General features: G+C 42.2%; 1 protein-coding gene and 1 long non-coding RNA gene across 5 annotated transcripts in view; one reads left to right on the forward strand and one right to left on the reverse strand.

Moving 5' to 3' along the window:
* The window catches only part of STAG1 (STAG1 cohesin complex component), a 352,185-nt gene that overhangs the window by 306,047 nt on the left and 20,700 nt on the right, over nt 1-25,438 (forward strand). For all 3 annotated transcript variants that reach the window (XM_075068598.1, XM_032778796.2, XM_032778798.2), the window contains 4 exons: nt 3,468-3,569; nt 9,637-9,785; nt 11,425-11,553; nt 24,195-24,400. In XM_075068598.1, the coding sequence (XP_074924699.1) occupies nt 3,468-3,569; nt 9,637-9,785; nt 11,425-11,553; nt 24,195-24,400 (586 nt within the window). The remainder of the gene's footprint in view (nt 1-3,467; nt 3,570-9,636; nt 9,786-11,424; nt 11,554-24,194; nt 24,401-25,438) is intronic.
* Nucleotides 19,944-25,405, reverse strand: LOC116823887 (uncharacterized). 2 transcript variants are annotated; one of them, XR_004373530.2, is made up of 3 exons: nt 24,900-25,405; nt 20,376-20,498; nt 19,944-20,028 (listed from the first exon to the last, which is right to left on the reverse strand). It is a non-coding gene; the product is annotated as an uncharacterized LOC116823887 (long non-coding RNA). The 2 variants fall into 2 exon arrangements; XR_004373529.2 differs by having other exon boundaries at nt 19,950-20,031.

A 25,438-nucleotide genomic window follows, 5' to 3' on the forward strand; every position in this document is an offset into this window, starting at 1 on the left:
TAGAATATTCTGTGGACAAAATATTCTAATCTGACACTAATTGCCAGTAAGTCACCTTTTGACTTTGTGTTAATTGGGCTCTTGCACAGTGACAAATCTCTAATACACCTGTCACAATCCTAGGCTCTCTGCTCTTGAATGGAATCCCACCTTCCTGTATCAGACCCTAATTAGATCAAACCAACATGGAACATCTTACTTTGTTATCACAACTAGATAATCTCTCTGCAGGTCGAGTAGCTGTAAGAAACCATCAGAGAAATGCCACATCCAGGACTATAGGTGCTATTAGTCACTTGGAACCCAAACTGAACCAAGTCTTAATAAATAATTTGGAAAAGTTTTATCAGAAGACTGGCATTTCTACAGAAAAAGCCTGACTTCATCATCATCCAATATAGTTGAAGAAAGAGGGTTCAGGACTCCATCCACGTAATAAACTAAATTCTATGTTAATTATTACTCATTAAGAGCAAATAACCAAAAAGATAGATCAGAATGGAGTACAGTTACATAGTTCATACATCACACTAGAGAACCAATCCAGGAACAGATTATGGGGGATTTCACCTTTCATTCAGTTACAGGCACCTATTTGTCATTTACAGAAAGAAAAAGAAATTTAGGCAAAAGTTTCTTAACTTAATTTTTAATGTATTACTTGAGTAATGCATTATTTAGCAATTACTATGGAAGTCACATTTTATAGTATGAGTTAAAGCATAAAAATGTCTCTTTTCTCCTGCAAATGGGGTTTTTAGGTTAAAATTTTAGAATCTTTTGACTACATTGATGTCCGTAGGAGTTTTGCTATTGACTGCTGTGGGGGATTTCACCTGAAGTGTCTTAAAATATTCTTAGGAGGTTAAGCTGTAAAACCTTAGATATTATTCCAGTGAAGTTTTTATAGCTGAGGTTTGGGGTAATACTCAGTTTAGTTGTGGTCAGACTGCAGATGTAGGAAGGGCTGCTCCCTTACGTGTGGCTCATTTTGGTGGTTCTCCCACATAACTGGTCTCAAGTACTAGATGCATGGCTTTCTTCCTCTTAGATTCCAGCTTTGGGCTCTACATGAACTGGTGGGCGTGCAAGACGCAGAGATGCCTTTCTTGGGAGTGTGGGGGAAGTTCTGCCTCTTGGTAGAATGGTGAATTGTCAGTCCTCAGCTCATGCTGAAAAGATCTAGGAAGAACTTCTAACTTCCAGCCTCATTTTCACCCTGTGTTCTTTTATAGTTGCATACCGGCTAGTCTTACTTCCATTTTACCTGTTACTTTCACACCAACATATATTGGGGCATCTCCAATTTCTCAACTATAACTTTCGACAAGGCTCCACCAACTACAAGAATCACCTGCCCCATTCATGCTTCAGTTGTCCACAGACCAGACCCAGTTACTTCCTCCTTTTGCCTGGGACGAAGTTGGACAGTAGGCACAGAGATGACCCAATGTTATTTAACCCTTTACATGAAATATTTCCAGTGCCACAGCCTCCATAGTTGGTCACTGTGGTAGTGTAGGTAAACAAGGTAGCCAATAATGGCCCTGTGATGGGGTATATAAACCTTACACTGGGATAGAAGAGGAGTTAAGAAACAGTTTTGGGGTTCAAGTGGCCCCACCCCACCGCACTTGGAAAGCCTGCTCCAGCTCGAGGAGGAGCTTAAGAGAGCCAGACAGCAAAGAAAGGGAGAGGATAGCAGGGAATGATAGCCTTATCCTGAGAACTCCTGAGTGAGGGTACAACAGCTGTTCTTGCTGCAGGAAAAGGGGATCCACAAGTGGCAGTAGCTACCTTAGGCACCAGAAGAGGGAATAGCTTGTCCTTAAGGATTAAGAAATACTTCTCTCTATCCTGTGTTGGATTGTTTGGGAGACTAGTGAAGGTGGTATAAATCCCTTGAGATAAGGTGAATAAAGACACCGTAAGCCCTGCAGTAAATGTGTGAGGTCTTCAGGGGTTCCGAATTGGTCCAGAAACTCCTTTTGGGGAGATGTTAGCTTTTGTTACCCCAGAAAGGCCTGGACATAAGTGTGACCTGGTCAGAGGACTGAGCTACTATCTGCCAGAAGGGAAACCAACACTATGTCAGACAACCCACCACAGTGGAAGCTAAAGACAGGGGACAGTTGTGACCCAGGGACCCGACCACTTTGTGATACCACTGGTAAAGCCAGCACTGTCACAAGCTCACATTTGTATTGTATGGCCCAGAACGGTACTTTGATGCTCCTTTGCACAGGTGTTCAGTGGCTGCTGGTGACTTGCTTGCCTGTCTTCACAAATACTTGGTGATACCCTGCCTGCCCTATGTGCCCTCAGAGGTATTAGTCAGAGTCACCATCTGATAAGGTGTCCTACTTAACCTGGAAGTTCCTCCCACTGCCATGGTTCCCCTTCTACTGTTGCCTCAAATGTAAACTTCTTGTCACCACCTGAAAGCTCTAGATAACACCGTCCCCCCTTGCATATTCTCCTTTGTCAGGCAGTACATTGATCCCTGTCCATTCCTCTCCAGCAGCATTCCCAGCCTTGTGCGCCTGTTGGTCAGCATCTCAAAATCACCTCTGTTTCTTCTGTTAGCCTGGCCCCCGTGCCTGGAATGACCTTCCAGAGCTCATTTGCATGGCTCCAAGCCTACCCATATTTAAATCCCTCTTAAAGATCCAGTTCTGCTCTGCTACTCTGAATCAAGGTGACTTTTATATTAATTGTATATGATTTATCTATTTTTGTTCATGTTCCTGTTACCCTATTCTACTTGCCTCTTCATAGATTGTGAGCTCCTTATTGCGAAAACCATCTTTCGGAGTGTTTGGAAAGCATGCAGTATGCCCAGTGTAAATAAATGATAAATAATAACAGTAATAATGGGAGAAAAGTAGCCCAACCACCCCATCTACAAGGGTTTGTTGAAGTTTGTTTATAATAGAGATATCATGCCATCCGTTAGCTCCTTATTTAAAATAAAAAATAATTTCTGTTATTTCTGTTGATACTTCCTTCTTTGGCTACATGTATAATCAATTTTGGGCTGCCTAATATACTCCTGTTTTACTTTCTAAGAGTGAGATCTCTTAAAACCTAATTTTTAAGGAAAGAACTCTAACTTTCCTGTAGTACTTTTTCTTTGAATTTGACGATCACCTTCAAACTACCTTCCAAGCAGAGTAGGTATTATTTTTTATTTATATTTTTCATTCAATTTTTTAAAAAAGAACCGACAGTTAAAGGAATTGCTGACCTCGTCACTGGGTAGGTGGGTCCCAGCCACTGATGAGTGTGAATTTACGTATCAGGTCATTGCATATCTGTCACATGGATTCAGGAGCAGGGCTTTATTGAAACTACTGCCTTCTCAAAACAGGAATTACAAGTGAACCATTTTTATTATGAAAAGCATTAAACTTATGCTAAATAATAAATTCTGCCTTTAAAAGTTTATTTTTCCCCTTTTCTCACAGTACTATAATGACTATGGCGATATCATTAAGGAAACATTGAGTAAAACAAGGCAAATTGATAAAATCCAATGTGCGAAGACACTGATTCTCAGTTTACAGCAGGTAAGAATATTAGTTTTTATGCTAGTATAATCACTCGTCCCAAAAAATCCCTGTGCATGACTTTGTCTAGTGCCCTGTACTCCCAATCAAAGACCAGTCTAATGCCAAAAGGATCTCTCATTCTTTTCTCTGTCAAAGCTTTAGTCAGCAGGACAAAGCTTCAGACTGGAAGAAAAGGAGAGAAGAGGGACCTTGAAAGCTAGTTTGGGTAGTTGTGGTTCCTACTGTGTCCACCCATCAACTCCCAGGGAGTCTAAGTGGATAGTGATGGTGTTTCCTCCTTTCACATGAGGAGCTGGAAGTGCTGCATCATGTTTTCTCTAAATATGGGCTTAGGAGCCCAACTTTAGGTTCCTGTCTTTCAAAATTTTGCCTGAGATCCTTAAGTCTCTGACTATTAAAAAGCAGGTTTTCCAGTCCTCAGATCATTCGTGTGACTCTTTTTTAATCCTCACCAGTGGTCCTACATTTGAAGTGTGAGCACCAGAACTGGGCACAATCTCACCACTGCCGTACACAGAAATATCACCTCCCCACTCATACTCGTTATTCCCTTGCTTATACATCCAAGGATCACACTACTCCTTATGACCACTCATCACACTGGGAACTCATGTTCAGTTGGTTATCTACTATGACTGCCAAGTCCTTTTCAGAAGAACTGCTTCCCAGGATACAGTATCCAACCCTATAAATTTGTCTGGCATTCTTTATTCTTGAATTTGGCTATATTAAAATGTGTGTTATTTGAATGCATCCAGTATACCAAACAGTTTATATAAATGACCTGTCCTCATCATTATTTATCAATTATCAATCTTTGTGTTGTCTTCAAATTTTATCAATAGCAATTTTATATTTTCGTCTAGATCACTGATAAAAATTTGAATAACATTGACTTGAGAACCAGTCTTTGCAGGAGCCCACTAGAAACACTCTGCTTGTTGATGATCCCCTGAACACTTTCCTTCGATGTATTAACAGGGAATATCAAGTATTAGGGAGGTTCAATTCCCTGTGTATATATGTCAGAAGTGAGACTACTACTTGAATTGGTGGTGGTGGTCAAAAAGGATGCCAAAAAATTGGAGAAGGCACTGAAAAGAGCTGCAAGAATCATTTGAGGTCTGGAAATGTTTTCCTTACAGTGAGAGACTCAAATTGATTGATCCCTTTAACTTATCAAGCAAAATGTTACAAGGTTAACTTGATCGCAGCCTATAAGTACCTACATAAGAAGAAGGCATCTGATATTTGTGGGCTCTTTAATCTATCAAAGAAAGACATAACAAGATCTAGTGACTAGAATTTGAAGCTAAACAAATTCAGATTGGAAATAATACACAATTCTTTAACGGTGAGGGAAATTAACCACTAGAACAATTGACCAAGGACTATGGTAGGTTCTCAATCAGTTAAATCTTTAAATCAAGAGTGGATGTATCTTTCTAAAAGATCTGCTCTAGTTCAACCACAAGTCATTGTAGTTAGTTAAAGTCCTACTGATTACAGTATCCTTTGGTTTAAAACTCCTCATTGATTGGGTCCCGAATCACTACTAAAAGTAGTGATTTTACTTCATTGCTTATTTGTCATATCCTTAATCATATTTTGGGGGTGTTATTTTTATTACCAAGTTGCAGATTGCTGGGTTTTTTTAAATTCTTTGACAAATATTGAATGAAATATCTAGGAAATTGTTCCTATATTGAGGTAATCTCATCTAGGTATCTAAGGTAAATAGCAAATTTTTAAGGGTGCCCAAGGTATATGGATTGTATCTATCAATATTAACATTAGAGATCTGAAAAAAATCCAACTGCATTTCATTAATGTGCCCTTAGTAATATTTTCCATCGTTGAGATCGTGTGTATTTCTAATACTACCCTCTTGCATATGTGGAAATAATGTACTTTAGAATCTTCTCTCATTATAGAAGTCATTCCAATGCTCCTGAAACCCACAAATGCTCTCTCTGGATTGTTGGCTTACCATGCAGTTTGTTTCCAGTATCCATCCTAGCCTTAGCACTTCTTTAGTCTCTTAAATTCACCACTGTGCAGGTGGTTTGTTTTGGGAAGAGGTTCTTTCTCCACCTATTTCAAAGGCAAAAGTGAGGCTGAGGCTGGCCATCTGCACAGCAGTGAATTTCACTCTCTGAGACTATCACCAGTGTCATTGATCCAAGATTGGTAATAGCTGAACTACGTAAGAATGGATGTACTGAGTCAGACTAATGGTCAATTTAGCCTTGTATCCTGTCTTCCGACAATGGCCAGTGCCAGATGCTTCAGAGGGAATGAACAGAACAGGGCAATTAGTGAGTGATCCATCCCCTGTCATCTAGTCCCAGCTTCTGACAGTCAGAGGTTTAGGAAGACCCAGAGCATGGGGTTGCATCCCTGACTATTTTGGATAATAAACATTGATGAACCTATCTTCCATGAACTTATCTAATTCTTTTCTGAACCCAGTTATACTTTGACTTCATAACATCTCCTGACAATGATTTCCAGAGGTTGACTGTGTGTTGTATGAAGATACACTTCCTCATCTGTTTTTTTACACCTGCTGCCTATTAATTTCATTGGGTGACCTCTGTTTTTTTTGCTATGGAGGGAGTAAATAACTCTTCTCTTCACTTTTTCCATACCATTTATGATTTTATAGACCTCTATCATATCCCCCCTTAGTCATCTCTTTTCTAAGCTGAACAGTTCCAGTCTTTTTAGTCTCTCATTATATAAGTTGCTCCATACCTCTGATCATTTTTGTTGCCCTTCTCTTTACCTTTTCCAAGTCTAATGAACCATTTTCTGAGATGGGGTGACCAGAACTGCATGCAGTATTTAGCGTGAGAGCATACCATGGATTTATATAGTGGCATTAAATTTAATGTCCTTTTCCTAATGGTTCCTGACATTATTAGCTTTTTTGACTGCTGCTGTACATTAAGCAGATATTTACAGGGAGCTATCCACAATGACTCAAGATATCTGCCTTGATTGGTAACAGCTAATTTGGAATCAGAATAAATAAAAATCATCAGTTTTCTCCAGAATAACCTCTGCTCTTCTCATCATATCTCTTACCAGGACCTTGCATGCAATATACTTTCTTTTTGCTTTTATGTGGATTACAAATGGCCTTGGCTATATCCTTCACTAGCAAGTCACCAAAAAATATTATTCATCTCTATTTCAACATCTCTCTTTTATCAACTGTGTTCTGCTGCTTCTCAGTTTTATCTTCATCTAAACTGACTGTGGGAGGGAGGGTGTGACAGAATGTCAGGGTTTGCCTGTTGTCTATCTCTGTTAACAGATGTTAGAACCCTTCAGGGAGATACCAATTCATTCCTGATGACTCCTAGCAGATATGTCCATTAACTCTAGTCTGAATATAAAGGAGGTGGAAGTAGCTCTTTGGAGCAGAGGAGTCTAGTGTTTGGGACAGAAGGGTCCTATAGAAGCCACCTAAAGATTAGTCAGCCTGGAGAGATGGTTTGTAGTAGAGTTTATATTGAGTTGTTATTATTTATCTTATCAATAAAGCAAAAACCCAGGGAAGGGAAGGGATGAGTGACCCCTGATAAAAGTGTATTCAGACTTCGCAGCAGGGTGGAAATGCCGCTTGCTTGCAGGGGGAATATTTTTTGGGGATGCCAATGGTCAGTGGTTCTGTTTGTTTTTTCCTGCCCTTAATAGCTGTCATATTCCCTATCCTCCTCCACATCCCTGTCATTCGCAGTCTAAACACAGCTTTCCTGACGGTGCATCACTTCATAATCTATTTCCCACATATTTCTGAGACTTCAGCAACTTGTTGGCTCCCTCTTTTCTTCTCCACAATGCCAATCAGCCATCATTCCACATAAGGCATTGTGGCCTAGTGAAGAGACCACTGGACTGGTACTCAGGATATTTATAAATTCTTAGGCCAGAAGGGACCACCTTGATCTCCTGTATAACACAGGCTACAGAACTTCCCTTAAATACAGTTCTGTTTGACCTAGCACATATCTTTTAGAAAAACACCCAACCTTAATTTAAAATTCACCGGTGATAAAGAATCCAATACAACCCTCGGTAAGTTGTTCTAGTGAGTAACGACCCTCACTCTTAAACCTGCATTCTGTTCCCAGCTCTGCCGCTAGTATGTTGGATGACCTTTGGCAAGTTACTTCCCCTCTGTCTGCCTCTGTCACGTGCTTGAAGTTAATAACAATTTGAGATTGTCAAATAACAGGCTCAAATGGAACTTTTTAATCAAAGGGTAACAGTCTGAGAGTAGTACAGCATTATGTAGAAAGCAGGAAGAATAGGTACATCATCACCATTGGAGTAAGCTAAAAAGCTTCTGTCTCTCTCCCCTCTGTAGCTGGTGGGATTTGCACTCCCCAGTTTTACCTTTCAAGCCCTCTATCTTTTATAGTGCAGGAGACAAAGAAACTCCATTTTGGAGGGGAAATTGCTTTCCCACATTTAATTTCACTGTTTCTGACATTTTCATTTTACCTATTTATTTATGGATTTTATGGTATTTTTAGGTTACATTAAGACAAAGGGAATTCTAATCCGCTCATTTTTACTGACAGCTGACACAACTGATTTAAAAACATCTTTCAGTGGATCCTTATTTCATCCATTGCAGAAAATATCGGCAATAACAAATGCCTCTTGTCAATCATAGAACATAATTAGATCATAGGCACCCCTTATGAATCACCCACTCGTTTACACCATACTTCTGTAGATATTTTTTGACAATTTGAGGGGTCTTTTCCTTAGACATCTATATTCCCACAGATTTGGAGGCACCAGAAATAATGAGGTACAGTCCAATACTTGATCATGTGAAGTTCCTAAATATAAATCACTTACGGATTAAGAACCAAGACTCTGGGCCTTAGAACTCAGACACCCTTTTTGCTAATATTGTAAAAGATTGTAGGAAAATACTGAATGTGCAAATTAATCTAGTATATGAGAAGAATTGGTAAAAGGATTAATATTTACTAACAGTTTCTGCATTTGTAAAATAAGGATACTCATACTGACCTCCTTTTGTAAAGTGCTTTGAGATCTATGGATGAAAAGCACTAGATAAGAGCTAGGTGGTATTGTTGTTTTTCATAAAGAAATAGGTCACGGCATAACTATCAAGTTCTGCTTGGGGGCACCAGTGCTCCTGCTTGCCAGGTCACCATAGGAATTTGAATAGTTCTCAACTGTGAGCTCCCTTGACTCTGCATCTACTTATACATAGTTTCCAGACACTGGGTCTTGTTATGCATTTCTCCACTAAATTAAAGAGCCCTTTTAATACTCAGTATTGTCTCCCTGTGAAGGTACTTATACCCTGTAATCAGGTCCTTTAGTCCTCTTTTTGATAAACTAAACAGATTGAGCTCTTTAAATCTTTTAATGTAAAGCATTTTCTTCAGCCCTCAAATCCGTGTTGTGGCTCTTCTCTGCACCTTCTCCAGTTTCTCAATATCCTTTTTAAATTGTGGGCCACCAGTATTGGTCTCACCAGCATCTCCTTATGCCTACTCACTGTTCCCCTTTATGTGCCTCCAAGAATCACATATCTTGTTCCTATCTTGTTTGAATGGACCAGTTTACCAATTGATCCAGATTACTATGTTTGGGTGCTCTGTTCTCCTCATTATTTACCACGCCATCAATCTTTATCTCATCCACAAATTTTATCAGCAGTTTCTTTATATTTACTGACAGATTATTGATCAAAATGTTGAAAACAGGCCTAGCACTGATCCCTGTGGAACCCCACTAGAAACATCTCAATTCAGAGATGATTTCTTAAAAGGAGGTTCTTTATCAATTATTTAACCTATTTATTCAGAAATGTTACATGAGTGAGAAATTTGCACTGAGAGCCACAGCTTTCCCATGTGATTCCTACTTCAGGAGCTGCTAAAACAGGGTCTGATCCAAAGTCTATTGAAGTCAATGGAAAGGATCTCATTTGTTAAGGAATAATCCTTCTTTAGAAAAATGTTTCCTATCTCATGGGTTTTTAACAGTTCAATTCTTTCTGTAGCTGTTTAATGAGCTTGTTCAGGAACAAGGTCCCAATCTGGACAGGACGTCTGCCCATGTCAGTGGGATTAAGGAACTGGCCCGTAGGTTTGCCCTCACCTTTGGGCTGGATCAGATCAAGACAAGAGAGGCTGTAGCCACGCTGCACAAGTGAGTGGTGTGAAATACTCGATCTTCAATTAAACTAAAAGTTTGCCTCAGCATATTCTTCCCAAAAGGAGTGTGTGTGTGTGTGTGTGTGTAAATATAATACAAATGCGTGTATGTGAACATAGAGAGGCTATATGATGATGACATGAATATAAAGCTTTTATCATGATGAAATTGAGATGGCCGTGTTGCATATGTATTACAATGCCATATGTGAGTTATGCAGCCTGTACCAAACAAGTGATGACAAAGCCTTTATTGCCACTTCATCATGGATTCATAACGCACCACATATTTTATTTTTTAAAAAATTGTTTTAGAAATGTTTTGGAGACTTAATTTAAAAATACAGACATTCTTTTATCTAACTAAATGGTTCAGAGATATAAGGTGAGTGAAGTAGTACCTTTTTATTGGACCAATTTCTGATAAAAGATATTACCTCACCCACCTTGTCTCGCTAATATTCTCAGACCAACACAGCTGCAACTACACTGTGTATCTGTTTTGGGGAGAGAGAAAAAGTGGTACATCTAAATTACCTCTTAAAATGAGCTTAACTTTTCAACACACAAAAATATTATAGTTTTAAAGTTCACTATCTCAGAACCATCCAAGACTATGAGCAAATGCCTCGACTCATTGGAAAGATGGGAATCTCCATTTGGTATAGCAGTTCTCTTTCTAGACTTGCAGAGTCATACTGCCAGTCCTGTACCACAGAGTATTTTAATTAGGTGTGAAGAAAGAATTTCCACATATGATTTTCCCACATTTTTGTGGAGGTTGATTTTTTTAAATATGGTAGTAGTTTGGGTTTCCTCAGAAGTTTGTAATGTTTGAATAATTCTGGGAGGAGTGAAACATTGGTGGGCAGTGCAGCTGATGAGGTCAAAGGCCCATGATGAATGCATATGATGTGAAAGGCTGTACCATTATACATGCATACAGAGTCCCAGTTAAGGTTGTACAAGCAGCCTTAATAAATGGCATTTCCTTAATTGTTGAGTGTTTGACTTTGCAACCTTAATAATGTTCTTTTAAAGTAGCTTTTTTCGTGTGTGATATATAATAAATAAAAATACATTATGTTGCACTTTTATTTTTGTCTCTATAGCTAAAGGTTATAATGTATTTCCATTATAAACAGAATTATTAAGTATTGCATGTAAAAGAGCGCAAAGTGTTTTAGTTAGTGTAATAAATTGAACTACTGGAATAATATTAGAAATATTTTCTTAAATGTTTAGCATTTCTTTACTTATTTTAATTTGACATAAGCTGTTTTCAGGAGGATGGGAAAGAAATGAACAGAGAGAAAAAGACAGAAAAGGTGAAGAGTAAAATATAAAGAGAGAAGAGAAAAGAGAAAAAAATAAGTTAGATTAAAAAGATGGAAGAGAGAGTAAAATCCACAGATGCCAATTGTATGTGTTTGATATATCACTGAAAATGTTATAAATTTTAAAAGTTCTTTTGACTTCCCTACTTGTTTCTTTAAAAATAAAATCTGTATTTTGTATTTGTGGCACTAGAACGAAAAAAGTTTTTGAGACCCTTAAAAGGAATAATAAGCTTACAGCATTACAGGAAATTGTTCACCAAATTTGTAAACATTTTACATCTTTCTTTACTGCAGAGATGGCATAGAATTTGCCTTCAAATACCAGAATCAAAAAGGACAAGAATATCCACCTCCTAACCTTGCTTTCCTTGAAGTGCTTAGCGAATTTTCTTCTAAACTCTTGCGGCAGGACAAAAAGACTGTGTAAGTGATACTGTGTTGCCTTGTTATGGGCTTTGCTAAACTGTATTATTCATCATTGCGGTGGGTGGTTAAACTGTGCGCTTTAAGATATTTGCAATCAGGGCCTGGTCCTGCAAATATGTATACTTTTGCATGAGAGTAGTCCCACTGAAGCCAGTGTTTGAACTTAAACTTAACCATGTATATGTTTACAGGATCAGTGCTTTAGACCGAGATCCACAAAAGTACTTTATGCACCAAATATCCAAATTTAAGTGTCTGTGTCCCAGCTTTAGGCTCCACAACAATCTGCAAAACTGTAACTCAGGGTATGTCTACACTATGGGATTATTCCAATTTTACATAAACCAGTTTTGTAAAACAGATTGTATAAAGTCGAGTGCACGCAGCCACACTAAGCACATTAATTCAGCGGTGTGCGTCCATGTACCAAGGCTAGCATCGATTTTCGGAGCGTTGCATCGTGGGTAGCTATCCCATAGTTCCCGCAGTCTCCCCCGCCATTGGAATTCTAGGTTGAGATCCCAATGCATGATGATGCAAAAACAGTGTCGTGGGTGATTCTGGGTAAATGTCGTCACTCATTCCTTCCTCGTGAAAGCAACGGCAGACAATCATTTTGTGCCCTTTTTCCCTGGATTGCCCTGGCAGACGCCATAGCATGGCACCCATGGAGCCATTTTGCTTTTGTCACTGTCACCGTAGTGTACTGGATGCCGCTGACAGAGGGGTACTGCAGTGCTCAACAGCAGCGCTGCACAGCAGCATTCATTGCCATTGCAGGTAGCAGAGATGGTTACCAGTCGTTCTGTACGTCTGCTGTGCCATTATAAATTGGCGATGAGATGACGATTATCAGTCACTCTGTACCGTCTTCTGCTGTCATGGGTGCTCTGGCTGGCCTTAGCTGAGGTCGGCCGGGGCAAAAGACAAAATGAGAATGACTCCCTGAATAAATTCCTCTTTATGGTTTATCTAAAATAGTCAGTCCTGCCTAGAATAATGGGCAAGTGTACTAGAGAACAGTGTATCAGAAGAACTAAGAGAGCACAGCCTCTCCGTGTCGGATCCCGCAGAAATGATGAGCTGCATGCCATCTATCGGGGCGTCCCTGCAACAACCCCACCCGTTGCGTCCTCCTCCCCCAACCCTCCTGGCCACTGTTGCATTGTCCCCCCCATTTTGTGATGAAGTAATAAAGAATGCAGGAGTAAGAAACACTGACTTTTTAGTGAGATAAAATGAGGGGGAGGAGCCTCCATGCTATGAATGTCCAGGCAGGACAGAATCTTTTCTTTAGACATGAAAGGGGCTGATGGAACTCAGCCCCTTGCTATGATGAGGATGTTATCAGCCGTTCTGTACCATCTGCCGGGAATGACTGGAAGTCATTCCTATTTTACCCAGGCGCCCTGGCCGACCTCACCTAAGCCAGCCAGGAGCACTCACGGGCTGATGATGACAAGGGATAGCAGTCCATATTGTACATCTTGCACGGAGGAGAGGGAGGGGATCCTGCTATTCATTGGCGCAGCACCGCATCTAACCAGCAGCATGCAGTAAAAAGTCAAGAAACGATTTTTTTCCTTTTTCTTTCACGGGGTGGAGGGGAGAAATTGACGACATATACCCTGAAACACCCCGGACAATGTTTTGACCTGCAGGCACTGGGAGCTCAGCAAGAATGCAATACTTTTCAGGACTGAGGGGACTGTGGATAGTGGAGTCCTCATTACCCCCTTCGTCCTCCATGAGCGTCCATTTGATTCTTTTCGCTTTCCGTTACGCTTGTCATACAGCACTGACTGTGGCCTCTGTCTATCATAGCCTGGAGAATTTTTCAAAATGCTTCTCATTTCGTCTTCTGTAACGGAGCTGTGATAGAACAGATTTGTCTCCCCATACAGCGATCAGATCCAGTATCTCCTGTATGGCCCATGCTTGGAGCTCTTTTGGATTTGGGACTGCATGCACCCGTGCTGATCAGAGCTCCGTGCTGGGCAACAGATGAAATTCAAAGTTTGCGGGCTTTTCCTGTTACCTGGCCAGTGCATCCGAGTTCAGATTGCTGTCCAGAGCAGTCACAATGGTGCACTGTGGGATACGCGCCCGGAGCCATAAGTTGATTTGCAGCCACTAACCCTAATCGCGTATGGTAATACGATTTAGCGCTACTCCTCTCGTGGGGAGAGAGTACAAGACTGGTTTAAAGAGCCTTTATATCATATCAAAGGCCTCGTTGTGTGTGGACTGGTGCAGCGTTAAATCGGTTTAACGCTGCTAAAATCAAGATAAACGCGTAGTGCAGACTAGGCCTCAGTTGCTGCCTAACCATTGATGTAGGTCTAGATAGGGCAGAATGGTGTTGACCCTGAAGACAGGAGCAGGAAGGCTGAATTTGATATGCAGGGCAATGGATACAGAGGAACAAATGAAGAGATTCAAAGAGAGGGTTGAAGTGATATGAATAATGGGTAAGGACGATTATTTTAGTGGCAGCATTTTGGAAAAGCTATAAGCAGGAGATGAGGGTATCAAGACGACAGGAGAGAGGATCTTGTAATAGTCAAGGCAGGAAATGAATAGAATGAGGACAAGCCATCAAGCATCAAGATAGATAGGAATAGTAGGATTTCTAATATATTGTGGAACAAGAAACATCAAGATTTAGTCACAGCCTGGATGTGGTCTAAGGAAAGTCAGGAGTCAAAGATTACACCAAAAACGTATTCCTCTTTTACAGCAGAATTGTCTGTTTTTGTGAAAGATCAGAAATTCAAGATTCGGTCCTTAAGATTTGTGATTGCAAAGATCTGTCTAAAGGATTTCTGACTTCAGTGGATCTAAGTGATACCTATCTGCTGTGCATGTCCGAGCTGGCCCTTTTTGCCAAAAAAATTCTCAGGTGTGCTATCAGTTCATTTGATGTAAAGACCACTTCCCTTTCAGTTTATCATTGTGAAAATCATAGGACTGATCTGTACAAGAAGAAAAAAATCAAATTAGTTAGCCTATTTAAACCTCTAGTATAAACACACTTAAACCAGTTTAAACTTTGTTTATGTCAATTTAGCCTGCATCAGTAAATTACCAACTTAAGCTAATATAAGAGAGGCTTAAATCAGTTTAAATATTAGGAGTTTACACCAGTTTAGCTACACTGAATTTCAAATACATTTAATTAAACCGGTGCATTTGTCTAGTATGCACAAGGCCCTCATATCAGCTGCCCTGCCTTGTGATGGAATTTGTATGATTCTTTTCCTGAAAGAATGACTGACTGATCTAGGGAAGTTAGTAGGCCCAGACTTTAAAGGCCACGTCCAGAGTGAAAGAGGTATTTGCCTATATGAGGATTTTAATCATGAGAGAAAACACTCCATCATGCCCCCAGTGAACCTTCTCCATCTGGTAACAGATGCTGTCTTCATTTCCCAATGGAGGAGCACCTTGTTTCTGGTCTGAATTTGTCTAGTTTCAACTTCCAACCTTTGAATCGTATACCTTTGCTAGATTGAAGAGCCCTCCATTATCAAATTTCTGTTTCCCATATAGGTACTTGTAGACTGTAATCAAGTCGTCCGTTAACTTTGTCTAAAGATAATGAGTTCCTTGAGTCTGCTATTAAAAGGCTTGTTTTCCAATCCTGTAATCATTCTTGTGGCTCTTCTCTGAACACTTCTCTATTTGTCAGTATCCTTCTTGAATTGTAGATGCCAGAACTGGACACAATACTCCATTAGAAGTCATGCAGTGCCAAATATAGAGTTAATATAACCTCCCTATGCCTACACAATATTCCCCTGCTTATGCATCCAAGGAGCATATTAGTGCTTTTTGGGCATCAGGTCACACAGGGAGCTCAAGTTCAGCTGATTATCGCATAGCCTCCAAGTCCTTTTTAGAGTCTCCGCTTCCCAGGATTAAGTTCTCCATCCTGTAATTATCTCCTTTGTTCTTTGTTCCTATATATATGGCTTTACATTTGGGCATATTAAAATGCATGCTGTTTGCTTGAAGCCAGCTTACTAAGGGATCCAGATCATGCTTTATCAGTGACGTGTGTTCTTTGTTGTTTGCCCTTCTCCCAGTCTTTGTTCTGCAAAATTTATCTATAATGATTTTACATGTTTTTTCCAGGTTGTTGATTAAAATGTTGAATTGCATTTAGCAGGACCCAACTAGAAACACACCTGCTCAGTGATGATTCCTATTTGCAGTTTACATTTTGAGACCTATCAGTTAGCCATCTTTTAATCCATTTAATGTGTGCCATGTTGATTTTGTATTGTTCTAGTTTCTTAATCAAAATATCGTGTACAGTACCATATAAAATGTGTTACAGAAGTCTTAAGTATATTACATCAACACTATTACCTTACATCAACCAAACGTGTAATCTCATCAAAAAGTTACCATGTTAGTTTGACATGGTCTGTCTTCCATAAACCCATGTTGATTTGTATTTATTATATTACCCTCTTTTAATTCATTATTAATTGAATTCCATATCAGCTGTTCCTACATTTTGATCTCAGGCTGACAGGTTTGTAATTACCTGGGTCATCCTATTTACTCTTTTTAAATATTATAACAACACTAACTTTCCAGTCTTCCTTTAGAACTTCCCCATTGTTCCCAGATTTACTGAAAATCAACATTTATAGGCCAGAGCTCGTCGGACAGCTCTTTTGCAAGTCTTGAATGTAAGCTATCTGTACCTACTGATTTCAAAATGTCTAGTTTTAGTAGTTGCTGTTTAACATCCTCCTAACACACTAGTGGTATAGAAGATATTTCATCATCATTTGGTGTGACTACATCATCTGATTTTTTCCCAAATGCAGAACAGAAATATTTACTGCCTTTTCTGCATTATTATTGACAGATCTACCATTTCCAACTAGTGATGGACCAATACTACCTTTAGGATTCTTTTTGCGTCTAAAATACTTCAAAAAAACCTCCTTCTTAATGTCTGTAACTCTGCTGGCCACATATTTCTCATGCTTTTACTTCCCTTATTATTTTTCTACAATTCATACCTTCAGATTTATTTTCATTAGTATGAATATTCATTATATTCATTCCCCTTTCTTCCATTAATTTATATTTATATTTAAATATATGTTATAGTTCTTCTTTGAATGCTTGCTCATGTCCATTCCATGTTAGGTGTGTGCTTGCTACCTGCACTGGTGCCAGAAGCTTTTCCCTCAGTAGTACCCTCAGTTCCTTCTTACTGCCAGTGACAGTGCTGGAACATTCCTTTGCTTTGGCAAACCTTTCCTTCTCCAGATGTTAGTTGTGAACTTTCTGTAGTAAATAGTTATATCAGTTAGTATTAGTTCCCTTAATGTGGTGCGTGTTAGTTGTAGTGTCCCGGAGGGGGCATGCCCCGCTCCGCGGGGTTTAAGAACTGCGACCAGTGTAAAAAGCCTATGCCGGTCAGTGATCCCCACATCAGTTGTTTAAGGTGCCTAGAGGAGTCTCAGATTAGCAACAGGTGTTGCATCTATAAGAGCTTAAAGCCTCGCACTAAGAAAGAGTGGGACATTTGACTTAAAGCGCTCCTTATGGAGTCGGCGCTGAGACCGGTACCGAAGCAGCCGCGATCGGACTCCGCACATAGCACCATGGCTTCGGTGCAGAGCATCCCACCGGTACCATCGTTGGACAGGCAAAAATCCACCTCACCAGCCAGCAAGAAGAGGAAGACTGGAAGAGATCAGTCTCCTGCTTCCATGGGCATGGAGAGGATGGGAGGCAAACCTAGACCCACAAAGGTGGCTTGTGACTTCCAAGTTGAGCGGGTTAGCCCATCCCAGCACGTGGAGATGCTGGAGGCCCTGCAGGTGACGTAGCATATCTTGTCCCTCCCGGTGTCACCCACACCAGTGATGGCAGTTCCCAAATCAAGTGGTAAGCCTGCTCTTGGACCACCCTTCATGCCTATCAGTGCAGCTCCACTCGCCAACTCAGGGAGCGTCCCGCCACCACTCGCCTGCTGGCAGCCACCGCGCATTGGACGTAGGGCTGCCTACTAGTTGGAGCCCTTGGTGCCAGTCTCCAGATTCCAGCCATCACTCTGCAGGCTCAAAGTGTCAGTCACCGGTAGTGTGGCATAGACCTACCAAGGCACACATGAACCCGTGACCCTGGTACCAGGAGCATCGTAGCCCCTCTCCTTCAGTACGACACCATTCCTGTGAAAGCTCCCATCAGGACTTCAATAATGGTCACCAGCCTACAGATATAAGTCGCCATACCAGCATCAACACTTGTAATCGCGATGTATATCACTGGGGTACTGCCATGGATACGCCGAACGTTGACGCTGGTCACCGAGATCTCGATGAGGTGGATTGTTGCCTATGTAAGGATCCCACTCAGAGCATGCGGGTGGATGCAGCTGGAACCGGGACACCTGGTCAGGCTCGGTGCGGTCCCAGTTTCTGGAAAATGGCACTCCATCTCAGGGTTCAGAGTCGCACCAAGACCCCCTGCAGGTGAGTCAAGGTCCTCCGTTGACAGCACCGGTCCTCCCTGTGGCACCACCAGGATTGCCAAGGGCCTATGCCATGGCACCCCTGGAACCCATGGGCGTTCCCACAGCCCGTCCCAAAGGCATAAATCAGTGTTGGGAGGCTCCAACAAACCTTCAGCCACTGTCTCCCACCCACCTGAGATGGAGGCCACCGTGCCTGGAACCCTCCAGATGAAACATACAGGGGAAAGTGGCCCTGCTGAGCAGATCACAGGCAGTGACACCTGCTGCACCTGCATCATCCTCCTCGTCCCCCGATGAGGCCATCATGGGGCCCCCACCTATAGTCCCCCAGGACAATGTCAAAGCTCATCAGGAGCTTTTGAGTAGGGTAGCCTCAAACTTGGTACTAGAAACCAAGGAGCTAGAGGAGCCCTCGGACACCCCCTTCAACATCCTCAGCTCGGCAGCCCTGGCAAGAGTCGTGCTACCAGTGCATGAAGGGGTGACTAAGATTGCCAAGGCCCTCTGGCAGACCCCCTCATCACTACCCCCAATCTCCAAACGTGCAGAGTGCAAGTACTTATGTGCCTGCAAGAGGGTATGAACATCTTCATACCGACCCTGCCCCAAACTCTTTAGTGGTGTCTGCAGTCAATGAGTGGGAAAGGCAGTGACAACCGGGGGCTACTCTTAAAAAAAAGAGCCAAAGGGTAGCGAATCTTCGGGCCCTATTGGGTCTCTATGATTTTAATATTTGGCAATCAATGGCCAAATTTCTTGATTCCCTGCTGAAGGACCCCAGAAAAGAGTTCCAGGGCATCCTGGAAGAGTGGAAGGGAATGCCGAGGGCGGCACTGCAGGCGGCCTCAGACGCGGCTGAATCTGCACCACAGACCATGGCTTCAGCCATAACTATGAGGAGGGCGGCGTGGCTACAATCCTCGGGCTTGTCGGTGAAGGTCCATCAGTCCATCCAGGACCTCCCCTTCGATGGCCAAGCTTTGTTTACAAAGAAAACAATCGATAAGCTACAAGGGCTGAAGGATTCGCGCACTACGCTCAAGACCCTGGGCCTATTCCCCTGAGCAGCAGAGGAAGCCATTTAAGCCACAGCCTCCCCACCTGCAGTGCAGCCAGGCTAGGCAATAGCCCTTCCAGAAGAAGGGCAAGGGCTATAAACATTGTCAGGGCCAACAGCCCTCTACCTCGGCACAGGCCAGCTCTTCCCACTCCCAGCAGGGGTTGAAGCAGGCGTTTTGAGAGTGTTCCCAAGGCCTACATTCCAGCCACTGTCCTGGATCCTGACCCCCTCCACTTCTCCAACCGCCTTTCTTTTTTCTTCCCAGCCTGGGCGTCTATAACTTCGGACCATTGGGTCCTCAATACTGTGGTGCAGGGCTATACCCTCCAATTGGTTTCTACCCCCCCATCCCACCCTCCCTCCCCGTCCCTCTTCAGGAACCCCTCTCACAAGAGTCTACTGCAGCAGGAGGTGCAAGGTCTGCTGCAGAAAGAAGTCCCCCTAGATTTCAGGGGCCAGGGGTTCTACTCCCATTACTTTCTGATTCCAAAGGCCGGGGGGGCCTAAGGCCTATCCTGAACCTGCGAGACCTCAACAAGTATATCAAGAAGTTGAGGTTCCGCATGGTCTCCCTGGCTTCCTCCATCCCCTCCCTGGATCCAGGGGACTGGTATGGCACCCTCAACTTGAAGGACGCATACTTTCATATAGTGATCTTTCAAGGACACAGATGCTTCCTCTGCTTCACAGTGGGATCCATGCATTATTAGTTTGCGGTGCTCCCCTTCAGCCTGGCAATGTCACAGAGGGTATTGGCAAAATACATGTCAGTGGTGGCAGCTTACCTCGGGCATCGAGGTATCCTGATCTACCCATACCTCAACGACTGGCTGGTCAAGGTCACTCCAGGTCCCAGGTCCAGGATGCTTTCACGATGTTGCTGATCACGTGCAGGAGACTGGGCCTGCTGATAAACAAGGAAAAATCAGTGTTGGTCCCTGTACAAGAAATAGAGTTTATCGGGTGGTCCTTGACTCCACGAGGGCGAAGGCATTTCTGTCGCACATCAGATTTCAGACAATGAGGAACTTCATCACCAAAATCTCTGCATTTCCTTTCATGATGTCAAGAGTCTGACTATGGCTGCTGGGCCACATGGAAGCATGCACATACATTGTCTGCTATCTGAGGCTCCGAATGAGACCTCTCCAGCAGTGGCTGCTTACAGTCTATGCCCCGTCCAGGGATCACCTGGACAAGGTTGTCAGCATCGCACCAGGGGTACTCACCATGTTGCAGTGGTGGACCTACCCTGGAACAGTCCTCGATGGAGTCCTGTTTGACAGCCCGCATCCTTCGGTATCACTGATATCAGATGCCTCAGACCTTGGCAGGGAGCACACCTTGGTGCAATGCAGACGCAAGGTATGTGGTCTGCAGAGGAGATGACATTGCATATAAATGTCAAAGAGCTCAGGGTAGCTTGCCTCGCCTGCACGGTTTTTCTCCCACAGTGTCTGCCATTTAAACCCTTGGGATCTTGTTTCCTTTCCCACCTGTTGTGGAAAGTCGCCTTCCTGGTGGCAGTGACACTGGCTAGATGAGTGTTGGAGATTAAAGCCCTGACCTCAGAGCCACCTTACATAGTCTTCTTCAAAGACAAGTTACAGTTGCAACCCCACCCAGCCTTCCTGCCAAAGGTGGTGTCTTCCTTCCATATCAACCAAAGCATCTTCCTCCTGGTATTCTGTCCTAAACTGCACAAGACCAATGAGGAGAGGCAGCTGCATGCCCTGGACTTCACTGTGCCTTGGCCTTTTACCTGGAGCGTACCAAACCCTTCTGCAGTGTGACAAAGTTCCTCCTCTACCTTGGTGGGTCCTGCGCTTATTGGCGGATTTGTTCACCTCAGTGATCTTCCCCTCTTGTGGAACCCACAGTCTGGGTCAGCTCCTCCTGTGTCTGATCAGGAGTTGGGAGGTTTGGGGGGAACCCAGGCCCGCCCTCTACTCCGGGTTCCAGCCCAGGTCCCTGTGGATCGCAGCTGTCTATAATACCTCCTGTAACAGCTGCATGACAGCTACAACTCCCTGAGCTATTTCCTCATGGCCTCCTCCAAACATCTTCTTTATCCTCACCATAGGACCTTCCTCCTGGTGTCTGATAACGCTTGTCCTCCTCAATCCTCCAGCAGTACACTTTCTCACTCTCAGCTCCTTGCCTTCTTGCTCCCAGCTCCTCACACACGCTCCTTCTCCTCTGGCTCCTCCCTGCCTGACTGGAGTGAGCTCCTTTTTAAACCCAGGTGCCCTGATTAGCCTGCCTTGATTGGCTGCAGGTGTTCTAATTAAAGTAGCTATCTCTACTGCCTTCTAGAAAGATCTTAATTGGCTCCAGGTGCCTTGATTAACCTGGAGCAACTGCCATTTGGTTACCAGGGTCCTAGGGATTTGTTTAGCCTGGGGCTAACATACCTGTTTCTCAGTACTTTACTGTAGCCATCTGGCCTTGCCCCATCACAGAAGGATGACACAGCTCTCCATCGTGACAGTGAATAGGATGTAAGGCCTTCTGGTGTCCTCTCAAAGGATCTCCAACTGGATTACCTCCTGCATCCAGACCTGTTATGAGTTGGCGCAGGTCCAGCTGCCACCTCTGGTGAAGGCCCTCTCAATGAGAGGGCAAGCATCCTTGGCAGCCTTCCTGGCACACATCCCCATCCAGAACATTTGTAGAACCGCAATATGATCTTTGGTTCACACCTTCACGGCACACTGCGATCACCCAGGAAGCCGGAGATGACGCTGTGTTCAGCAGAGATGTGTTACAAGCTACAAATCCATGAACTCCTGCCCACCTCCATTGGTACTGCTTGGGAGTCACCTAACATGGAATGGACATGAGCAAGCACTTGAAGAAGAAAAGACAGTTACCTGTTCCGTTACCGGTGTACTTCGAGATGTTTTGTTCATGACCCGCCCTCCTTCCCCACTTGCAGAGTTTCCAGCAAAAAGGAAGTGAGGGTGGGGGGAACTGGCGGCGCCCCTTGTACTGCACCATACAGACACCACCAGAGCCAGTCCCCTATGGACTCCACTGAGGGAAAAACTTCGGCACTGGTGCATGTGGCGAGCACACACGCCTAACGTGGAATGGACATGAGCAACACATCTTGAAGAACACCAGTTACAGAACAGGAAACTGTCTTTTGATTTCACTTTCCCTCTAACCCAAGTTGATGTTGTTAAGGAGTGTGGTTTTCTTTCTTGACTGTGGCCTTTTTAGACATCTGTTAAAATGTTTTTAAACAATTTCCATGTTGTTGTTCAAACTTTTTGTTTACATTTTTTGTGCACTGATTTGGCTCATCAGTTTTCAGCTTTGTGAAATTGGCCCTTTTAAAGCACCAAGTGTGTATATATATTACTCATTTGGACTTTTTTCTGCTGAACATAGCAAACGTGATCAAATCACAGTCACTTGTACCTAAGCTACAAGACAGGGTGTGTTATAGAATTTCTTCTTGTTGGATTCAGCACTTTTTGAGTTAGAAGTGTATCTATAATTACATCTATAACTTTTAGAAATTCTGAAGGTGCTTTAGCATCATCAGCATGAGACCTCTAGGGTGCCACTCAGATGAAGTTCCCCATAATCACACAACTTTTTTCCCTACACATTATAGATATGTGCGTAAGGAGTCAGTCATCCAGTTATCTAGTGTGATCTGATGATCACTAGCAGACACCATCTTGTGCTTTATCTGTTAGGACACTGATCATAAGCATGCAAGATTACCAGAAACTGGTAAATGCAATTTTTGACATAGAGTGCTTCTCCCCGTCTCCTTTTGCTCACTCATTCCTTCCTAAATAAGTTATAATCAGTGATTTTAACATTCTAGTCATGTGAACCTTTCCACTAGATTTCTGTAATACCAACTAGGTTGAATTTATGCTCATAAATGAGCCATTCCAGTTTCTTACGTTCATTATCCAGGCTCCTAGCATTGGTGGGGAGGCAATTAAAAAATTTCTTCTCTTCACTTCCTTTGTGTCTTGATTAATTTTGTTCTCAGCATCTTGACTTTGTGCTAAATGAGTGCTCATTTGTTTCCTCTTTTCATCCTCTGCATTTGTTTTTAATTTAACGCCCTCCTGACTACTCTAGTTGGGTTGTGTAGCTCAGGCATTAGAAGTTCATACTTGTAGCTCCAGAAGTCTTGGGTTTGGACCTCACTACCAATGACACATCCAGGGGTGTTGTGTTAAATGATAATGTAATTGAAGGTTGTCTCGTAATACATTTCTCAAAAGAACAGAATTAATGTTGCACGGACATCCTCAATTCTGGGATTTCCTACTTTTGAGTGCTTGACTTTACAAGTGTAACAATACTTTTTTAACAGTTTTTGTATGGATTATCATATTAATCTGACTGGCTGTTTTAGATTGCATGGTTAAATAATTGAAAAAGACAAACCAAAAAAGCCTGAAGTTCACCAGAATATCCACAAAAACTTGTAGTTGGTGGAGATCTAATTTGGAGAACAGGCCCTCAATTTTTTTTCCACAAGTATTGCAAGTATGTATGAACGCCAGCAGGAACAATTGGGCTCCAGTGCCTACAGTTTGTCGATATCTTTAATTTCAAAATAATTGGTTGTGTTTGAGAAAATAATTCTCTCACTGTTCCTCTGAAAAAAGTTTGCCAGTTCTCAGAATATTGCCAAATTCAATCCATCTGTTTACATGGATGGAATACGTATGTTGATCATATTAGGGATTGAGACTGGAAATAGCATTCAGGTATAGTATAAACGTGGTGAATGATTTCAGACCACTATGGGTGTGTTATGGGAGAAAGAGCACTTTGCATTGTTCCTCAGGGAATATTTGTAGACAGTTAAGCAGCTGTTTTAACTAGTTCTGAAGGGAATTTTATTGAGTCATCTTCAGTCAGAAAGATGGTGCCTTGCCAGCATGTGTTTGTAGGATTAAAATAGGAGGAAACAGCATGGGAGATCTTCAGGGCCTCAAGATGAAAGTGAGAAGAGGGCCCCTTAGGGCTTGGGCAGAGGGGAAATGATGCACAGAAAGTTATTTTACACATTGTCTTCTGTTTTCACAGTCACTCATATTTGGAGAAGTTCCTGACAGAGCAGATGATGGAAAGGAGGGAAGATGTATGGCTTCCACTGATTTCCTATAGAAATTCACTAGTGACTGGGGGCGAAGATGACAGGATGTCTGTGAACAGCGGAAGTAGTAGCAGCAAAGCATCTTCAGTGAGGAATAAGAAAGGACGACCTCCACTTCACAAAAAAAGGGTGGAGGGTATGTATGACTTTACATTATGCCTTTAATTAATACATTAAATTAATTAACCCTTCTTTTCTTTCATGAGTTCTGTCTGGCATTGGTGTTGGCACTGAAATATACACATACACACTGCACTGATTAAAAAAAACAAATGTGTTTTACAAATTCCTGTAGATTTTTCTTTTTGAAATTGTTTACACATATCCCCACTCTTGGGGATGTATGCTGAGATTTGCAGCTCCAGAATCATTAAAAGCATTTGGTCTTAGTGTGGAGATAATATATGATTACAAAGTTACATGTTAGTCCTACTGCTTGTTCCCCCTCTGATTTCTGTTTTTCTAACTTGTTTTCTAACTTGTTCCGATCTGGAAATTACATTCTCTCACTAGCGTTGCCACACAAACCCAAGTGCTAAATTCTGACATAGCATGACAATTTGGCAAAAACATAGGAAAAATGATAAAAAGGAAAAATATAAAAATTAGTAAAACTTTAGAGAAAGGTGACTTACTAGTATCTAGTTCTTGGAGGTGATGGTCTATATTGAGCTACATCTGTTGGATGCATATTCGTCCTTGTTACAGAGCCATTTAGAAAATAGTGTCCATTGCAACCTCACACGTGCTTCATAAAGGATCCATGTGTTCATACATAATGGCATATAGGGAGCCGACATCCCGAGCACCACTCATTCCTTGTCTCCACCTACTCTAAGTTCCATTGTTAGACTCCAAATAAACAGAGAACTCAGGTGGGAAGTATCAAACAGTAACTTTATCCCCTCCTAACCAATGCTTGCAGGACTGCTTTCCCAAAGTGGGCATCAAACCTAAAGACAAAATCAATAGAGCATTGCTTTGCCTTGATCTTCATTTAGAGACATTTGAGTCCTGCTGTGAAGGCAGCTTTTGTATAGATGAAATGAGTTTTAAAACCTTCAGGTACAGACACTCTTGCAAAGTCATAGCAGATTTTCAATCAAAGTCTCTATTAGTTCCCTCTGTGTTAGTTTCTATATTCAGAAATTATCCAGTGGATTTACAAAAAAGC

The sequence above is a fragment of the Chelonoidis abingdonii genome, chromosome 8 (assembly GCF_003597395.2).
Source record: "Chelonoidis abingdonii isolate Lonesome George chromosome 8, CheloAbing_2.0, whole genome shotgun sequence".
Classification (NCBI taxonomy): domain Eukaryota; kingdom Metazoa; phylum Chordata; order Testudines; family Testudinidae; genus Chelonoidis; species Chelonoidis abingdonii.